Source organism: Gossypium hirsutum, chromosome D11 (genome assembly GCF_007990345.1).
Source record: "Gossypium hirsutum isolate 1008001.06 chromosome D11, Gossypium_hirsutum_v2.1, whole genome shotgun sequence".
Taxonomy (NCBI): Eukaryota; Viridiplantae; Streptophyta; class Magnoliopsida; order Malvales; family Malvaceae; genus Gossypium; species Gossypium hirsutum.
The window spans coordinates 71,127,935-71,145,104 of NC_053447.1; the positions used below are offsets into that span (position 1 = coordinate 71,127,935).

The following is a 17,170-nucleotide window of genomic DNA, read 5'->3' on the forward strand; positions in this document are numbered from 1 at the left end:
ATAATAATTACGTTGAGATATTTTCAAATTTACAAAATAAGGTATTATCCCCATACTCAATTTGTACATAATATCAACCTCGAATGTTGGCTTAGAGGTGTTAGGTGTTTATAAATAGTGAAATTCTACTTTTAATCCTTAAATATTTTAAAAATAATTGAAAAATATATAAAATAATAAAATGATGAAATTATAATTTAGTCCTCATAAAAATATATAATTTAATTTTACTATGCTTTCAAAAAAATTCTAATTATATAATCATAAAAAAATTATAATTTAATCGATTATAAATACAACCCAAAATTATATAGGAAAAATGTGATATTGAAACTTGAATCCAAAATCTAATGACATGGAATTCTAAATCTTAAATCCCTAGCCTTAAACATGGAATCTTAAACCCAAGCCATGAATCTTAAATTTAAACCCCAAGTTTGAATCTTGAACTCAAATTTTTGGGTTCAATGTTTGGAATAAAAAATTACTAAAATTATGTATAAATGACATGAAAAAATTGTTGAAATGTCACTAAAGATTAGAAAGGGGTCATGGATAATGTGGTGGGGAAGGTCGAATTTTGGTAACTTTTTTATCATGAACCCAGAATCCTAAAGAAATTATTTTATGGACCCTTCCTGCCACATCACCCATGGTCTTTTTCCAATTATTTAATGACAAAATTTCCCATGTCATTTATACACAATTTTGGTAAATTTTTTTATCATGAACCCTAAACGTCGAACCCTGAATTCTAAATCCTAAGTCCTGAACCCTGAATCTTGGACCCAAATTATGAATCTCAAACCCAAACCCTAAATCTGATTTTGGGGTTTGAGATAAAAATTATCAAAATTATGTGTATCAATGACATGAAAAAATTATTGAAATATCATTAACTAATTAAAATGGACTATAAATAATCTGATAAGAAGGGTCATAAAATATTTATTATGTATTAATTTATTTGGATTGTTGGTAAATACGGAGACTGTGATATTAGGTTTTAAAGTATTTAGAGTTCAGTCTCAACATAAACAATTATCATGTGTCGATCTAATGTGATATGTGGATTTTATTTGAATTTTGTTAAATTCTTCGTTCATTTGTGCACTTGTTTGGGAACTATTCTCTCTCTCTATATATTTGATTTGTAAGATTTTTTTTAATTTCAAAAATTCATGTGATTATCTCTTAGCGATGTTAAAAACGAATGTTAAAATATGTCATAAGTCTAGGCATTCTTTATAAATTTGAAATTTAGTCTTTATAATTTTATTTTTAAAATTTAGTCCATTTACTTTTTAGATTTCAAAATACAAACTCATCTGTTAATACTATTTAAATTATTTTATTAATTCCAAGCTCATCACAACGTCACATTCTTTGCTACATTACTACTATATGAGTATTTTTTTCTTTTTATCATTTTAAAATGTCACACCAACGAATTTAACAAAAAAATTAATAGTCTTAACAGTTGGATCCGAATTTTAAAATTTAAAAAATAAATAGACTAAATTTTAAATTTGTGAATAATGACATATTTTAATAAAAAAATTAAAACGGAATCAAAATTCGAAGTTAGAGACCAAATTGAAAAAATACAATTTAGGGGTGCTTTATTTTTTATTGAATTTATTGTTTTTATTTTGAAAATTGTCCAAAAAAGAAAAGCTATCATCCAAAAGTGATATTATTATATTTTATAATATAAAAACACAAAACTCCAAATTTATTTATTTATTATTTACATAAAAAAAAACTAAACGCTTGGCGATTAAAGCGGCCCGTTTCCACAAAGACATTAGGGGTATTTCCGTCAAAATGGCAGAATCATAATTAACCATTAAAAAAATACAAACAAAATGTATTGATTTAGATATTTTTTAGACCAAAGGCTTATCTACGAAATCTCCACCGTATACGGCTCTCAACGAATCCTTAGTAGATAAAACCAACCAGATCACGGCACGTGGATGAGAGAGAAAATGAGAAACAAGTGGTGGAGGAAAATGACGAAAATAGGTCCCTATTCCAAGGAGGGAAAGCTTAAAACAAAAATGCTTAAATACAGGCGCCCCCATTGAACACAAAAAGCACGGCCACCATAAAATAAGAAAATTAAGAGGCCGGATTTCAAAACCCTTTCTCTTTAAAATATAGAGAAAAGAGGGACCAAAGTGAAAGAAAATCGAAGTATAGATTTGATTTTCAATCTGCATTTTCAGGTATTTTTCTTCATTCCTTCAGTTTTTTTTTTCTGGTTGATTTAGTTGTTTTTTTGCGTACTTTTCATTGTTAGATTTAGTTTGAAATAGATTGAATCTATTTTGAATTTTTTGTAAAGAAAATTAAAATATACCTTTGATTTTCAATCTGCATTTTCAGGTACTTTTTTTTTTCATTTTTTTCGGTTGATTTCGTTTTTTTTTGCTTACTTTTCATTTTGTTTTTTATTGTTAGATTCAGTTGAAACAGATTGATTTTAATTTTTTTTGAAGATCTCTTGCTTTTCGGAGCTCAGATTTGGATTTCTTTTGTTACAATCTAGTTGTGTTTCTTCTGAATTTTTTTCCGACGATTATATATCTCTTTGAGTTTGGATCTGAAGTGATGAACGATGAACATCTCATTTGCCGGATCTTAATCTCTTTTTTATCTGTAGCTACCAGTTGCTGGTACTTTTAAGCCGTAGATCTTTTGTTTTTCGTTTCCTTCCCTCTGTTTCTTGTTTATTTGATTAGAGATTTTAAGATATTTTTATTACAGTAATGAATAAAGAATCATGTCGGCTTATTCTTATTATATTTTATTATTTACTTAAAATAAAGAATCAATACTGTCAGGAACAGCTTCAGCTTGTTGACGGCTTTAAGTCTACAAGTTTTTAAGAAGCCGGTCTTTTTGTTCTAGGTTTGTGCTTTTTAGCAGCCTTGATGGAAATTATTATTTGTTTATTTTCTTTTATATTTTAATATTAAAATTTTCACTGAAAATCGGTATCGTAAAATGTAAAAATTAAGCAACAAAATAATTGCTTTGATTTGTAAAATCCCTAAATTAATAAAATTAAAGCGTAATTGAGGGGAAAAATAATAATAGATACGCAAATTATAGGTATGAAAATGAAAGCGATTTGTGACTGTTTTAATAAATGGAAAGTTTGGTCGATTGTCTACTACCACGTGATGACCACTTGATTTCAAAAGGTTCTTTTTTTCCCTCATTTGGTGTCGTAATCATCTTGATTCTCATATTTAGTCAGCTATCACGTTATATATATATTATTTCCAGCCTGTTTGTACTGATTTGTTTGGACAGTTTTATTTATTAGTTTATTTAAAAGATTAAATTAATTTATTTAATAGTGAATATATTAATTTTGATTCGGTTTTTATAATAGAACGATTTATTAAATATGATTATTATTTTATCGATTGAAGTATTGTTGTCAATGTAAGTGTTGGAGTGTATTATTATCTTATTTATGGATTTTAGAAAGACTATGAGTAGTTTTAAACATTGTATAAAAAAATATATTCATAATTTTTTTCTTATGTTGATGAATTGTATTGAAATTTAAATAGAAAGATTGTACTTCTAAATATGAGATTAGGTAGGGATGCTTTTCTTTAACTTTTATTTGGTAGTAATCATTAAAATATTCAAATTGGCCATGAACGTGCACAACAAGTGGAATCTGCGTAACACAAGTACACTCCTGTTTCTTAATATCTTATTTTCTCTTAATTATAATTTATTAATATTATGTAATTAAAATTTTTAATTTTTTAATAGATAGTTGGTCTTACCATAAATAGCATCAAAGGTCTTTAGTACATTTCTTAACAAACTCTTTGATTAAAATCCTCTTTTTAAGTTGAAAACAAAGTATATAACTAATGAATCATTTCTTTTTATAATTTGATAAAAAATTGAAGTTTTGATTAATGTAATCAAACATAGATATTCCTTTTCTTGTATGGCTAGATTTGAATGTTGGTGTGGGCGAATATCTTATCTTTTTTAGCATTGTTGCACTTTTTAATGGAGTTTTAAGTCATACACTTCATATGAACGCATATATAAATGTTTAGCGTTGCGTATGAATGGGAGAAAAAACATAAAAAGCAATAAAGTTACATTATGCTGATTGAATGGTAGAGGTTATCTTTTCGATTCATTGGTTACATTTACCATACTTTTCGTGGTGACATACATGACCTCGGATGCTTGCTTTTTTGTAGTTGTCCCTTATAAATATCTTCTTTGCATCTTTCGGTAGTGGCCATTTATTTCCCACTATAGTTATATTCCATGTTTAAAAGTCTACCACTCATCTTGTCTGCCGGCATGTTTCAATCTTTTCTTTTTTTTTCATTAAATTTGTTGTGGTTGCCCTTCTACCTATTTATGATTGACTTTTAAGGGTTAAAAGTATATGAGAGGTCCTTATATTATAAGGACCAGATCAATTTAGTCCTTATACTATTAAAAAGAATTAAATAAGTCTAAATTGATCTATTTAATAATAGTGAGATTAATTTGTATCCTTCCCCTATAATAAAGGGATCTCGAAAATACATTCATCGAGTTTTAAGTTGTAGTCCTTGTATTGCAAGTTGATTAATCTTTAAGTGTATCCTTACTGCTTTCAGATGTCAATTTGCAATTTTTACCAATATTTTACCCAAATAGTTTTTTTTTCAAAAATGACTGCTGTTGACCCCTTAGATGTAAATTAGCTGTCACCATATGGCATTGAGTTTTATCTCACTTCAAATAGGAAGATGGGCCATTTGTGTTCATCTTATTGTATCTATATGTTACTTTCGTTTGGGCGTGAGTATTAAATATTATTATATATCTGACACGAATATAATTGAAATATTTTATTTTTCTCGTATTTGAAGAATTTATAAAAATCATATCTCTATATTCGTGTATGATAACGAGTATCGGACCCGAGTACCTCTTTAACCAATTTGCCATTTTTTATCCTGTGCAGGGTGTGGAACAATGGGTGCAGGTGGCAGAATGTCGGTTCCTCCAAGTCAAAGGAAACAAGAATCGGGCTCAATGAAAAGAGCCCCTATATCTAAACCACCATTTACTCTCAGTGAAATAAAAAAAGCCATCCCACCACACTGTTTCCAACGCTCACTTATCCGTTCATTTTCCTATCTCGTTTACGACTTCATTTTAGTCTCTATCTTTTACTACGTAGCCACCACTTACTTCCGCAACCTCCCTCAGCCACTATCTTTCGTCGCCTGGCCAATTTATTGGGCTCTTCAAGGTTCAGTCCTCACTGGCGTTTGGGTTATCGCCCATGAATGCGGTCACCACGCTTTTAGCGATTACCAATGGATCGATGACACTGTCGGTCTCATCCTCCATTCATCCCTTCTCGTCCCGTACTTTTCGTGGAAATATAGTCACCGTCGTCACCATTCCAACACTGGTTCCCTTGAACGCGACGAAGTATTTGTTCCGAAGAAACGGAGCAGCATTAGATGGTGGGCTAAATACCTCAACAATCCACCAGGTCGTTTCGTCACAATCACCATTCAGCTCACTCTCGGATGGCCTCTTTACTTAGCATTCAATGTAGCAGGTAGACCTTACGAAGGATTCGCTTGTCACTACAACCCATACGGTCCTATCTACAACGACCGTGAACGACTTCAAATCTACATTTCCGACGTCGGTGTCCTTGCTGTCACCTATGGGCTGTACCGTCTCGTGTTAGCCAAAGGTCTAGCTTGGGTCATTTGTGTTTACGGTGTCCCATTGCTCATCGTTAATGCATTCCTCGTCATGATCACATACTTGCAACACACTCACCCTGCATTACCACACTACGACTCATCCGAATGGGATTGGTTACGTGGAGCCCTCGCGACGGTCGACCGAGATTATGGGATATTAAACAAGGTTTTCCATAACATAACTGATACTCATATCGCTCATCATTTGTTTTCGACAATGCCGCATTACCACGCAATGGAAGCAACAAAGGCAATAAAGCCAATATTGGGCGAGTATTATTCATTTGATGGTACACCAGTTTATAAAGCGATATTTAGAGAGGCAAAGGAGTGTATTTACGTTGAACCAGACGAAGGTGAGCAGAGCAGCAAAGGTGTATTTTGGTTTAGAAATAAGATCTAATTTTGCCGATAGCGTTGCGGTTGCCGATGATGATGCGTTTAGGAATGTGTTAAATTTGTTACATTATTGTTAAGGATTTGGGGTTACTTCTATTTTAGATGCTTTTGAATTTGGACTTCGATGGTTCTCATCGACTTTGTTGATCGCTGCAAAATTGGTTCGAGCTTTCAACTATCAAGTAGTTTTTATTATTATCAAATTTATTATTGGTGCCGAGTTATAAAAAAATTGAGTTTAACTTTAGCGTTTAGATTGAGATAAATATTGGAATTTCTCAATTTGTTTGGCTTGATCACTCATTTGTTTCGTCATGTTTGATTGCATGCTCAATTTTATCCTAAAAACTACTTAATTTACGCGTTTAAATTCTTGAATTTTTACTTGAGTTGTTTGAGTCTGAAGTGAACTATCATTTGAGATTATTATATTTGGCTAGATTCACAAATCATTTATGGCCAATTTAGCATTACTTTTAAGAAGTATTTTTGGGATAAAAAATATTTTTGAGATAAAAATATTGCTAAACAATATATTTTTGAGTTTTTTAAAAGTGCTTTTGAGACAAAAAAAATGTTTTGCAAAAGTAATTTTTTAGCAAAAAAGTAGAGCTAAAATATTTCAATTTTTTAGAAGTAATGCAAGTGCTTGAGTTTGAACTTGACAGTATAATTAAATTTGAGTACATAAACCAACCCTTGGCTACACTTACAGTATTTTATTGCCTCACATATCCGTCGTTTAATTTCTATACGAGCAAAATTCATCCGTGAACCATCAAAACATCATTCCGCTCTTCCAGCAGTCTTGGATCTATATTCAACCCTCATTTGTTTGAATACAATTCCGACTCTTCATTTTCTTGAAATTCATGTGTACCAAATCTATATTTTACATATATTTGGGTATAAGTATCGGATTATGACCCTCTAAAAACATTAAAAATAAAAAGACATACATACTCGTGTCAGACACGTACTTATATCCCGATACTCATGTTCAACAAATAAACAAATCCACCTGCAAACAGAAACAGAGCAAATTTCCCAATTATGAGGAAGGCATGAAACTTTAAACAATGAAAGGCATACGATCTTAATCACTTAGTTTAAACAAAAGCACGATTACCTTAAAAAGGCCGCCTTCATCGATGGTGACTACAGCATTTCCAGTGATGGCGGTAACGTCAAATTGGAGGATTTTTTTTCTTTAATGAATAAACAATTATGGAAATGCGAAAAAAATGAATACTTGAACAAGAACAAATGATCGAAGAAACATGTTAAATGATTTAGAGCCAAGTTGGTAAATTGAGCAATGATTTAAACGTCTTATGCTCATAGCATAGACAGATTTTTCTCGTATGTGAAGAGAATCCGATATTGTTTCTATCAATGGACTTAGCAGCAAAGGCTAGCTTCCCACAATTCCGGAAACGTTAATCTCTAATGAAATCAGGGTGGAACATACTCGGCGGATTCTTCTTGATCTTCTTTGTCCAATGATGAACTTTCCCACTTCCATAACTATTACATTCATCCTACATTTCATTCGGAACCCTCTTTCATTTCTTTGCCACTATTAGATCGATATCTCCAAATTCCCAGAGTCTTATAATCCCACACAATATCAGATATCTCATCTTGAGGCAAACTTAGGCCTTCGCGTTTTATAGCTTTATGCAAGTTGCAGAAGAATTTAGGATCTTGTAGTTTAATATACTCATGCAAAAGCTGCTCGTGGTCCGGTATCCAATTCCTAGGAAATGGGGTGTAATCACAAGATGGAATCAACGACATGTGTGAGAACTGAACACCTTCAATTGCATCAACGAGTCCCATCCTCAAAAGGTCGGAGTATTCAGGTGCAGAATTGTTGCTACTCTCCCTCAATGGACGACTAAGATCACGTGATGCTATCTTATACACCTTGGCACGAGATTTTAGCCTATACCTTGCAGCGTACAGTTTAGCTAATGAGCTACGAATCACATAAGCACAAAAGCCAACAACTTTCTTTCGATTATCAGCATATCTGTACCAATCAGCCATAGTTTCAAGAAACTTATTCATCTGGGAATTTGTATGAGCTTGACTTGAGTAAAGCATTGGGTTACAAGGCAGAGGTTCGGGATCCTTATCACCCTTAACAAACTGAAGCCGCCGAAACTGTCGAATGCATTGCTGTAAGCTAGCGGTAACCGAAAGCAAAGTCCCTACACCTTTTTGACTCACAATATTCCCTCCACTAGACGTATAACGAAGAGTCGGGTGTATCACTCTTCTACAGATTATATGATCCAAGAATTGAATCCCTCTACTAATGTGCTCAATCTCCAGTTTAGAATTATCCAACCTTAACCCAAATTTACTCTCGCAAAACTCGATTATTTCCTTCCTAATTTGCACTGCTTCCTCTCTTGGTCCTCGAATGCCAATCAAGAAATGACCTCCATATCTTAAATAATCCATTTTCCTAGTTTTCTCTCTACCACTAGAAGGAACAAATTCAGGCCAAGAAGGGTTATGACATCCATCATCTATCGTCTCTTTCCATATCGAATCGTGCTTAGACGGTCTAAAAAACGTAACTATCCTCTCTTCCATTGCTTGATCCAATTCATTAAGACACACATTAGCGAGTAAAGGACTTAAAATTCCACAATAACCATAAGAAGGTACCTTAGCAGCTTCCTCAGGACCAAAATCAAAGAAAGTTCTTAACCAAAATGGGTCCGGTTTCGGCTCGTTTTTACTCAAAATCCTCTTCTTTGTAGCCTTTCTCTTTTTCCTTCTCTTGCTCTTCAAATCTCCACCACCATCACCATCATTATCACTCTTTAATCTCCTCTTAACACGCACATTAAGCCCAGATTTAATCAAATTCAATATTTTCTTATCTTTTACGACTTTTTGAACATAACCCATCATTAAATCAACATCCACATTATCAAATAACTCAGTTAAATCACCTTTTAAGAACCAAAGGTACCCAGCAAAGTTACTTCGAATAGTACGGATAACTGTATGAGCATTCCTACCAGGCCTAAAAGCATGAGACTTACCTGAAAACCGGGCTTCAAAAACCGGCTCCAAGACCATCAAAAGAACCTCTTGGACAACCCGGTCTTGGAAACAAGGATCAGGGGATTCAAGCAAGGCTTGAAGCTTCCTCTTTGATATCACAGTCGTCGACGGCTTGTCGTTCGGGCTACGGACCAGCTGATTGGTTTTGTTGTTCCACTTGAACCGGCCACCGTGAGCGACGGCGTTACGGAGGGAAAGAAGGGAATGAAGGGTCTGGGAATGAATGGCGTTGCGTGGAGGGAACGCGCCAGTGAAATGAGCACAAGACCGTTGGTAGGCTAAAACCCAAAGGTCGAATTTCGAAAGGAAGCCGGTTAAGTTCGGGAATGTGGTGTTTGGTGGCGAAGAAAATGATTTGACCCATATTGAAAGACAGACATCAATCGGGTCCTGCTTCAAAAGACTATATGGATCTGAGTCGGATGCTGAGTCGTGAACTGAGAGAACCGAAAGGGAAGAAGAAGAAAAGCGACGGGAATAGGAAAGGAAAGGGGAAGCTTTTGGAATTGAAATGCAGGGAAGGTGTTTGATGAATTGCCTCAAAGACATTTTTTTCCTCTTGTAGACGACAGTTTTCTTCTTCCCGGTTTTTTTAATCATCTATTTGATGGCGCCATTGTTTTCTTGTTTGGATACTTATTTATTAAGGGATAATGTAAATTTGGCCCATCAACTTAGTAATTAAGTTCATTTTGGTACTTGTACTTTATTTTGTCGGTATTTGAACTTAACGACTAGGTCGATTTTGGTCATTGAACTTGAAAAATATAAAAATTTGGTGATATGACACTCGAAGATTATGCCACATCATCATTTTAAAAATTTAAAAATTTATATAAATTTCCAAGTGATATTGTGGTACAATCTCTAAGTGTCACATTAATATTTTAATAACTGTATCAATAATTGAACAGGTGTCAGACTGTCGATTCTTGATTCAACTAGTATGGTCAGTTCGACTGCTAGACCAACAATAAATAATTAATTAAAACTTCATAAAAAACTATAAAAAATAAAAAAAATATTAAACTTGTCTAACTTGTTCAAATGTCGGTTTGTTCCCAATTTTTTTTTATCAATTTTAAGTAATTTTCGAATCAAATCAATTTAACCCATTTATTCAAATCATTATATCGGTTAGTTCCTGATCCGTCCGATTCGGTCCTATTCCAGTAACACATATCACATCATCAAATCTTAATAAAATTCAAATTTATTGATCAAAATGGATTTGGTTGCCAAGATAGAAGACCAAAGTGGATCGAAAAAGTATAGGTACCAAAGTAAACATAATTATCAAATCTAGAGACCAAAAATTATTTATTTATTATCGACCAATTATTGTTATTTATTACAATATTTATATAAGACAATTTTTGGTATATTTTAAATATCATTATAATGATTCAATCATTAAAAATAAATCTTATTACTTTTTATTTTGATTTGTACCAAAAAGAAATCTTATTTCTTTGATTGGCTAATAATTATTAGTTTTGTTTCCCATTTCTAGGTTATTTATGGGTAAATCTTTATATATATATATATAATTTAAGAAATTAGGCTTTTTTTTATATTTATCAATATAGACCATTGTTGAAGGGAGGAAGTGAAAATGTGTCTTATAGGACGCGTTTTCATTGTGGTGTCAGTGAAAATAAACAATTTAACTCTTTTGGTTAGATGATTAAATATTAATATTTTTATCCTTAAGTTTTGGGTATTTTTCAGTAAAAAAGAGCGTGTTCCTACTGACGTGGTTGAAAATGCCATACAATACACATTTTTACTCTCTCTCAAAAAACGACCTAATTTTTTAAATTTTATAGAAAAAAACAACATATACCCATAATTTAACCCCATTTCTACTTATTATTGTATAAAAAAAATGTCGATGTTAATAAAACATTAGCTTGTTATTTAAGATCGTATATGTCATGCATGTGATTTGTTCAATTATTTCTCGTTTGATTCGATTCATAATTATTTATACTGTATAAGTTTATATTCATCAACTATATATTATATTTATATCGAAACTTTTAAAAAAAAGTTTTTAGTTTATTTAAAAGCATGATGTATATTGTAAATAATATATAAGTTGATGATTTTCTTTGGGTGCAAAAAATTCTATTGATAAATTCAAAATAGTATTGAAATAAAATTTAATTTAAATATAAAATATTCAAAAATTTTAGGAGGAATTAAATTTTTGATTTTTTTTGGTATAAATTCGTATTAATCTATATAGGTTTAAATAATATTTTTATATTTTATCAAAAATACTTTATATGATATAATTTTTTATAATAAAATTAAGTAAAAATAAAAACCAATTATCAATATTTTATATTAATATAAAATTTAAATCCCAACGCACATCCCATTCCCATAAAAGTCAAATTTAAGTATAAAAAAAAAGTCATTAAAAAATCTTATCCTTAACTTTTAAAATTTTAAGAAATTACGCTTAAATGTTTATTTATTTAAATTGTAAAAGAAATTGAGAAAAATATATTATAAAATTTAATCAAGATATTTGACAGCTTGTTTTTAGTCTCCACATGACCCCACCTAGAAATTCGCCACGCCATCACCAAATCCACACTCTAATCATCACAACCGTTGATCAAGACCCAATCATAGATTAATAAAATGAGCACAAATACAGAGAATTCTCCCTCCTCCTTTCTCTCTCTTCTCCTTAGGCTTTGCTTGAATTCTCTAAAAAAAAATTTCCCCCAAATTTATTTTCTTTCTAATTTTTATTTTTATTTTTCCCCCATTTTCTCTCTAAAACAAGATGAAAGATCGCTGACCCCAAGAAGCTAGCAATCCATGGCGAGTCAAATCGCACTCAGAAACCATCCAACTCAGTGACTCTGAGTACTTAAAAAAAGCTCCGAGTTTGCTGGTCAAGATCGTCGGCTGTTAAAGGCCAGGTCTTCCTTTTTTCTTCAATAAGTTTCTTTTTTGGTTATGAATTTCCCATATTTGTTTGTTGTTTGATTTAAAGTCTTCAACTTGATGACCGAAAGCTTGGGTTTGGGAGGTTGCTAATTTGGGTTTTAGATCTGGGGTTCATTATATTTGCGATGAAGTTAGGGTTTTAATTTTGGGTTTTGATGAAATTGTAATCAAGAAAGGGATTTTGGGTTTGGGTTTTATTGATTGTTAGGCTAAAAATTAGGGTTTTGATGAATTTTGTTTAGTTTTATGAATTTTTTATGATATGGGTTTCTTTAATTTTAGGGTAAATTTAAGGTTTTTATCTACGGGTACCTTAAATTTATGAAGATAATAAAGAGGGTTCATTTGTGATTTAAAAAAAAAATTAAGGGTTTCTTGGAGCCATTTGTGATGGATGAGGAAACATCTGATACAATGAACCTTGATTTGAATCTGGGTCCGGCACCTGAGACCGGGTCCGGGTCGTTGTTGAATGAAGGTGTGAATTTGAATGCCTTAGACGAGAACCCGTTCGATAGGATCCGGGCTGCGGTTAGGCGTAGGAGATGGAGATGGCATCAGGTTCAACTTCCTGCTGCAACTCAGAGCTTGTCGGTTGAATTTGATCAATTTACGGGCAATTCTGACGGTCCAAATACATTACAAGCAGGTGAGGGTAGCGTTACGGCTGAGGAAAGAACGAGTGATGTGCCGAAAGTGTGTGAAACCACCAATGGGTTTTTGGAAGATGAGGTTTTAGAAGATAAAAAGGATGATATTGAGAAGGGTGTTAGCAATGATGGGAGTTTTTTCGATTGTAATATATGCTTAGATTTGGCTCGGGAACCTGTTGTAACTTGTTGCGGTCACTTGTTTTGTTGGTCGTGTCTTTACCGATGGTTGCATATGCATTCGGATGCAAATGAATGCCCAGTCTGTAAAGGAGAAGTGATGATTAAAACGTTGACACCGATATATGGTCGTGGGAAGGTTATCTATGAGCCAGAAGAGGATTCGGGTTTTAAAATCCCTCCTCGTCCGACTGCTGGACGAGTGGATAGTTGGAGGCAAACCATTCAACGGACTCCTTTAAATCTTCCTGTTGAAGAGATGATTCGTCGTATTGGAAACAGATTTGATTTGGTACGTGACTTGACTCCACCACGTGAAGCCAGTGGTTCTCGGGAAACCGCAGAACGTACTAATTCCGTGCTTAATAGGATTTTGACATCTCGTGGATTACGTGGAGAGCAAAACGCAGTTGTGCCCCTCGATGATGTTGACTTGACACCCAGTAGTACAACAAGTACCGACGTGGTGTCCTCCCGGATTCACTCTTTGTACCTTCAACGGCAATCACACTTACGAAGAGCTGCAAGACTGACTTCTCTATCATCGGCACTCAATTCAGCTGAAAGGATGGTTGAGGCAATATTCCGAGGCAACCCGGTGGGAAGAAATCAGGAGCAAGCACCAGCAGCAGTTGTCGATGATCGGGACTCGTTCTCAAGCATTGCTGCTGTAATAAACTCGGAGAGTCAAATGGACACGGCCGTCGAGATAGATTCTGTGGTTTCACTTTCGGCTTCGTCTTCTAGAAGAAGAAACGATGTATTGAGGGTCTCGGATGTCGACAGCGGTGACTCTCGGGCGCATAGGAGGAGACGATTGAACTAGGAAACTAGAAAAAGGATTTCACAATGTCATGGACCTGCTTCAATAAATAGTTCTTTTTAATTGCATCCCATTTATATTGCTTTTTTTTTTCATATATAAAGAATTTTCAGCTCCAAATATATTATTCCCAAACATAATATGGATTGAAATGTTATCTTCCTTTTTCCTATGAATCACTCCATTTTTCTGTGCCTTTAAATCTCTATTTGTTGTTTGTTGATTCAGTTCATCGATTTGATCTGATGTTTCAATTGGTTCAACTTATTTTAAATTCTTCTTATTTTTGATTCAATCGGTTTAATCAATGGTTAAATTTGTATTTTGCAGATTTTAAACTTGCAATTCATTTAGAGATGTAAATAAGACATTAATACTCGTAAATAATTTGAGTTTCGAACCCGCAATTTTTTATTTTTATTTTTAGTTTTAATATAAAGGGATGCACTGTGCACACAGCCCCTCTTGACTTTTTTTTTAAAAATTTAACTGTAAGATTCATCCGAACCTAAACAATAAACAAATTTTGTAATTAAAAAATAAAGTCAAAGGAAAATTAAAAATTAAAAAACTTCAAATAAAAAACTAATTACAATGCCACGTGTAATCTTAGAGGTAATTAACCTAATTTGTTGAAATCAAGGCCTAATTTTCTCCTTGTATGTATTAATAATATATATATATACATATATCATTAGTTCATTTTTTATAATTAATCCACTTGATAAAGAAAATTTTTCTGACCAAGTCCCTATGTATTATTCTACAGCGGTTGGTTAATTAGGTCCAATCAACATTTTCAAGTCAAAATATAATGGTCTAATTTTGGTTTAGTCCCTATATTATACTAAAATTTAAATTTTAATCCTTTTATTTTAGTTTGACATAATTTAATCCTCTATTTTGTCATTAGTAAGTCTAAATTAATAAGACTGTTGTTAAAATGATGATGTTATTTTGTTTGATAACTTTATTCCAATAAAGATAGCTTGGATAAATTTTTATAATAAAAATCCATGTCATCAATTTAATGACAAATGTTTACAATGTTATTGATTTTAACGTACTAATAATATCATAAAAGTAGAGACCAAATTATGTTGAACTAAAGTAAGGGTGTAGTCGAGCCGAGCCGAGCCAAGCCCAAATATTATCAAGTTCGAGCTTAACTCGAAATTCGGAGCTTGATATTTGAATCAAGCTTGATCAAACATTTGATTTTAAGCTCGAGCTTGGCTCGAGAAATAATCAAACTATTCATTTACTAATTTTTGTACTCAAGCTCGAGTTTAGCTTATTAATTAAGCTTAGGGTTAATAATATATATGTATATTAAGGAGTAGCATACTTCAATAATATAAAAATTTGAAAAGCTTGATAAGATTTACGAGCCATTAGAGTCAAGTGTTACTAAGCTCAAATTGGGCTCGTTAATTTTTTGAATTGAGTTCAAAATTTTTTTTTGAGTCAAACTCGAGTAGCTTGCAAGCACTAGTGTTTGATTTACACCTCTAAACTAAAGTAGCGAGATTAAATATCAAAATTTAACATAATAGAGGGACTAAACCAGAATTAGACCAAAGTATAAACAGTATATATTGTGCATGAAGTGAGTTACTTTATTAACTTGGAAAGCTAATCACCGTCTCAACCATGGCGGAGAACCACCCAGAACACCCCTCCGCCACCGCCTTCCTCCTCATAGTTCTCTCATTCATTTCAACCCTCACCGCCGTAGAATCAAACCCATTCTCTCGAAACCTCTCGCCGTCATCGTTGGGGCTGAAAAAGCCAGAGAAACTAAGCCACCTCCATTTCTACTTCCACGACGTGGTCACCGGCAAAAACGTGACCGCTGTCCGCGTAGCCAAAGCACCAACGATGACCAAGTCGGCGCCTTTCGGCGCCGTGGCGGTGATGGATGACCCTTTGACGATCAGCCCCGATATTGGCTCAAAACTTGTTGGAAAAGCACAAGGGATTTACGCTTTAGCGTCGCAAACCGAAGCTAGCTTGTTAATGGCGTTTAACTTTGCTTTCGTAGAAGGGAAATATAATGGGAGCAACCTTAGCGTTTTGGGGCGGAATCCGGTATTTTCCGCCTGAGAGAGATGCCGGTGATCGGTGGCAGTGGCGTTTTCAGGTTTGCTCGTGGATATGCTGAAGCAAGGACTCATACATTTGATTTAAAGACCGGGACTGCTGTTGTTGAATATAATGTTTATGTTTTCCATTATTAATGAAATTAATTTAATATTTTTTACATCAAATTGGTGATGGAATTGGTGAGATTATTGATTTATTACTTCAATCAGTTTAATTGGTTTAACCGATTTGATTAAAAATTATTAAAAATAAAAAAAATTCAGTTGAACTAATTTTTTAGTCAGTTCAATAGTTCTTGATCTAACATGTCCAATACCATTTTTTGGATCGTTACTCTAATCGATTTCAAGTCCAACCGATTTGATTGACTAGTCCAATTCGATTCAAATATCGTTGCATTCTTTGTTACTTTCCATTATTACTTGACCTTAGTACGCAGATCGAGCTCGACTGAAAATCTCCTTTTCAACTCGAGCTTTGACGTCGCAGACGGAAGATAGCTTGTTAATGGCGTATAACTTTGCTTTCATAGAAGGGAAATATAATGGTAGCAACCTTAGTGTTTTGGGGCGGAGCCCGGTGTTTTCCGCCGTGAGAGAGATGCCGTTGATCGGTGAGAGTGGCGTTTTCAGGTTTGCTCGTGGATATGCTGAAGCAAAGACTCATACATTTGACCTAAAGACAGGGAATGCTGTTACTGAATATAATGTTTATGTTTTCCATTATTCAATTTCTTCCCGACTTTCCATTATTTTGTTACGAAGGCTGCTTAACTCGAGTATATTTATTAATATATTAAGTGGTATCTTTCTTGATGGGTTAAGTGCTCCTACTTTCAGAATCCATCAAGAGTTATAAATTTGAGTACAAGTAACTTGCATGAGCATATAATATCACCACTGTTGACGAATGTTAAACTTATTGATGCAGATTGCAGAGCAAAGGATATATTTTATGGTTGGATTTCAGTATGTTCAAAACAGACCATTGGATTAAAAATCGATTCAACCAATCAAAATCCTTTTATTTATTTCAATTTTTAATGATTTTTAATGGAATTTAAATTCATATATTATTTTTTTTATAAATAACATAATTTAATTTTAAAAGATATTTAAATTACAATCGATTAAAAAAATTTGTAATTAAAAATTCGTAAAAATTAATGAAAAAAGTCAGAG

At 33.0% G+C, this 17,170-nt stretch overlaps 3 protein-coding genes and 1 pseudogene across 7 annotated transcripts; 3 read left to right on the plus strand and 1 right to left on the minus strand.

Moving 5' to 3' along the window:
- Positions 1-2,176: 2,176 nt before the first annotated feature.
- LOC107934594 (delta(12)-fatty-acid desaturase FAD2-like) lies at positions 2,177-6,420 on the plus strand. Of its 2 annotated transcripts, none has more exons than NM_001327381.1 (2): positions 2,177-2,231; positions 5,012-6,284. In NM_001327381.1, exon 2 carries the CDS (start codon positions 5,023-5,025, stop codon positions 6,175-6,177), a length of 1,155 nt encoding a protein of 384 aa, NP_001314310.1. In that variant the 5' UTR covers positions 2,177-2,231; positions 5,012-5,022; the 3' UTR covers positions 6,178-6,284. The 2 variants fall into 2 exon arrangements, with proteins under 2 accessions (NP_001314310.1, XP_016722553.1); XM_016867064.2 differs by lacking the exon at positions 2,177-2,231 and adding an exon at positions 2,235-2,391 and having other exon boundaries at positions 5,012-6,420.
- A 405-nt stretch (positions 6,421-6,825) lies between these two features.
- Positions 6,826-10,050, minus strand: LOC107934595 (nuclear intron maturase 1, mitochondrial). Of its 3 annotated transcripts, none has more exons than XM_016867067.2 (3): positions 7,303-10,050; positions 7,154-7,194; positions 6,826-7,058 (listed from the first exon to the last, which is right to left on the minus strand). In XM_016867067.2, exon 1 carries the CDS (start codon positions 9,858-9,860, stop codon positions 7,722-7,724), a length of 2,139 nt encoding a protein of 712 aa, XP_016722556.2. In that variant the 5' UTR covers positions 9,861-10,050; the 3' UTR covers positions 6,826-7,058; positions 7,154-7,194; positions 7,303-7,721. The 3 variants fall into 3 exon arrangements, with proteins under 3 accessions (XP_016722556.2, XP_016722555.2, XP_016722554.2); XM_016867066.2 differs by having other exon boundaries at positions 7,137-7,194; XM_016867065.2 differs by having other exon boundaries at positions 6,826-7,194.
- A 1,896-nt stretch (positions 10,051-11,946) lies between these two features.
- On the plus strand, positions 11,947-14,055 carry LOC107934597 (breast cancer type 1 susceptibility protein homolog). Of its 2 annotated transcripts, none has more exons than XM_016867068.2 (2): positions 11,947-12,202; positions 12,513-14,055. In XM_016867068.2, the coding sequence occupies exon 2, from the start codon at positions 12,621-12,623 to the stop codon at positions 13,884-13,886; it is 1,266 nt and encodes a 421-aa protein (XP_016722557.1). In that variant the 5' UTR covers positions 11,947-12,202; positions 12,513-12,620; the 3' UTR covers positions 13,887-14,055. The 2 variants fall into 2 exon arrangements, with proteins under 2 accessions (XP_016722557.1, XP_016722558.1); XM_016867069.2 differs by having other exon boundaries at positions 12,600-14,055.
- A 1,468-nt stretch (positions 14,056-15,523) lies between these two features.
- On the plus strand, positions 15,524-16,150 carry LOC107934583 (dirigent protein 22-like; annotated as a pseudogene).
- The last annotated feature ends 1,020 nt before the right edge of the window (positions 16,151-17,170 follow it).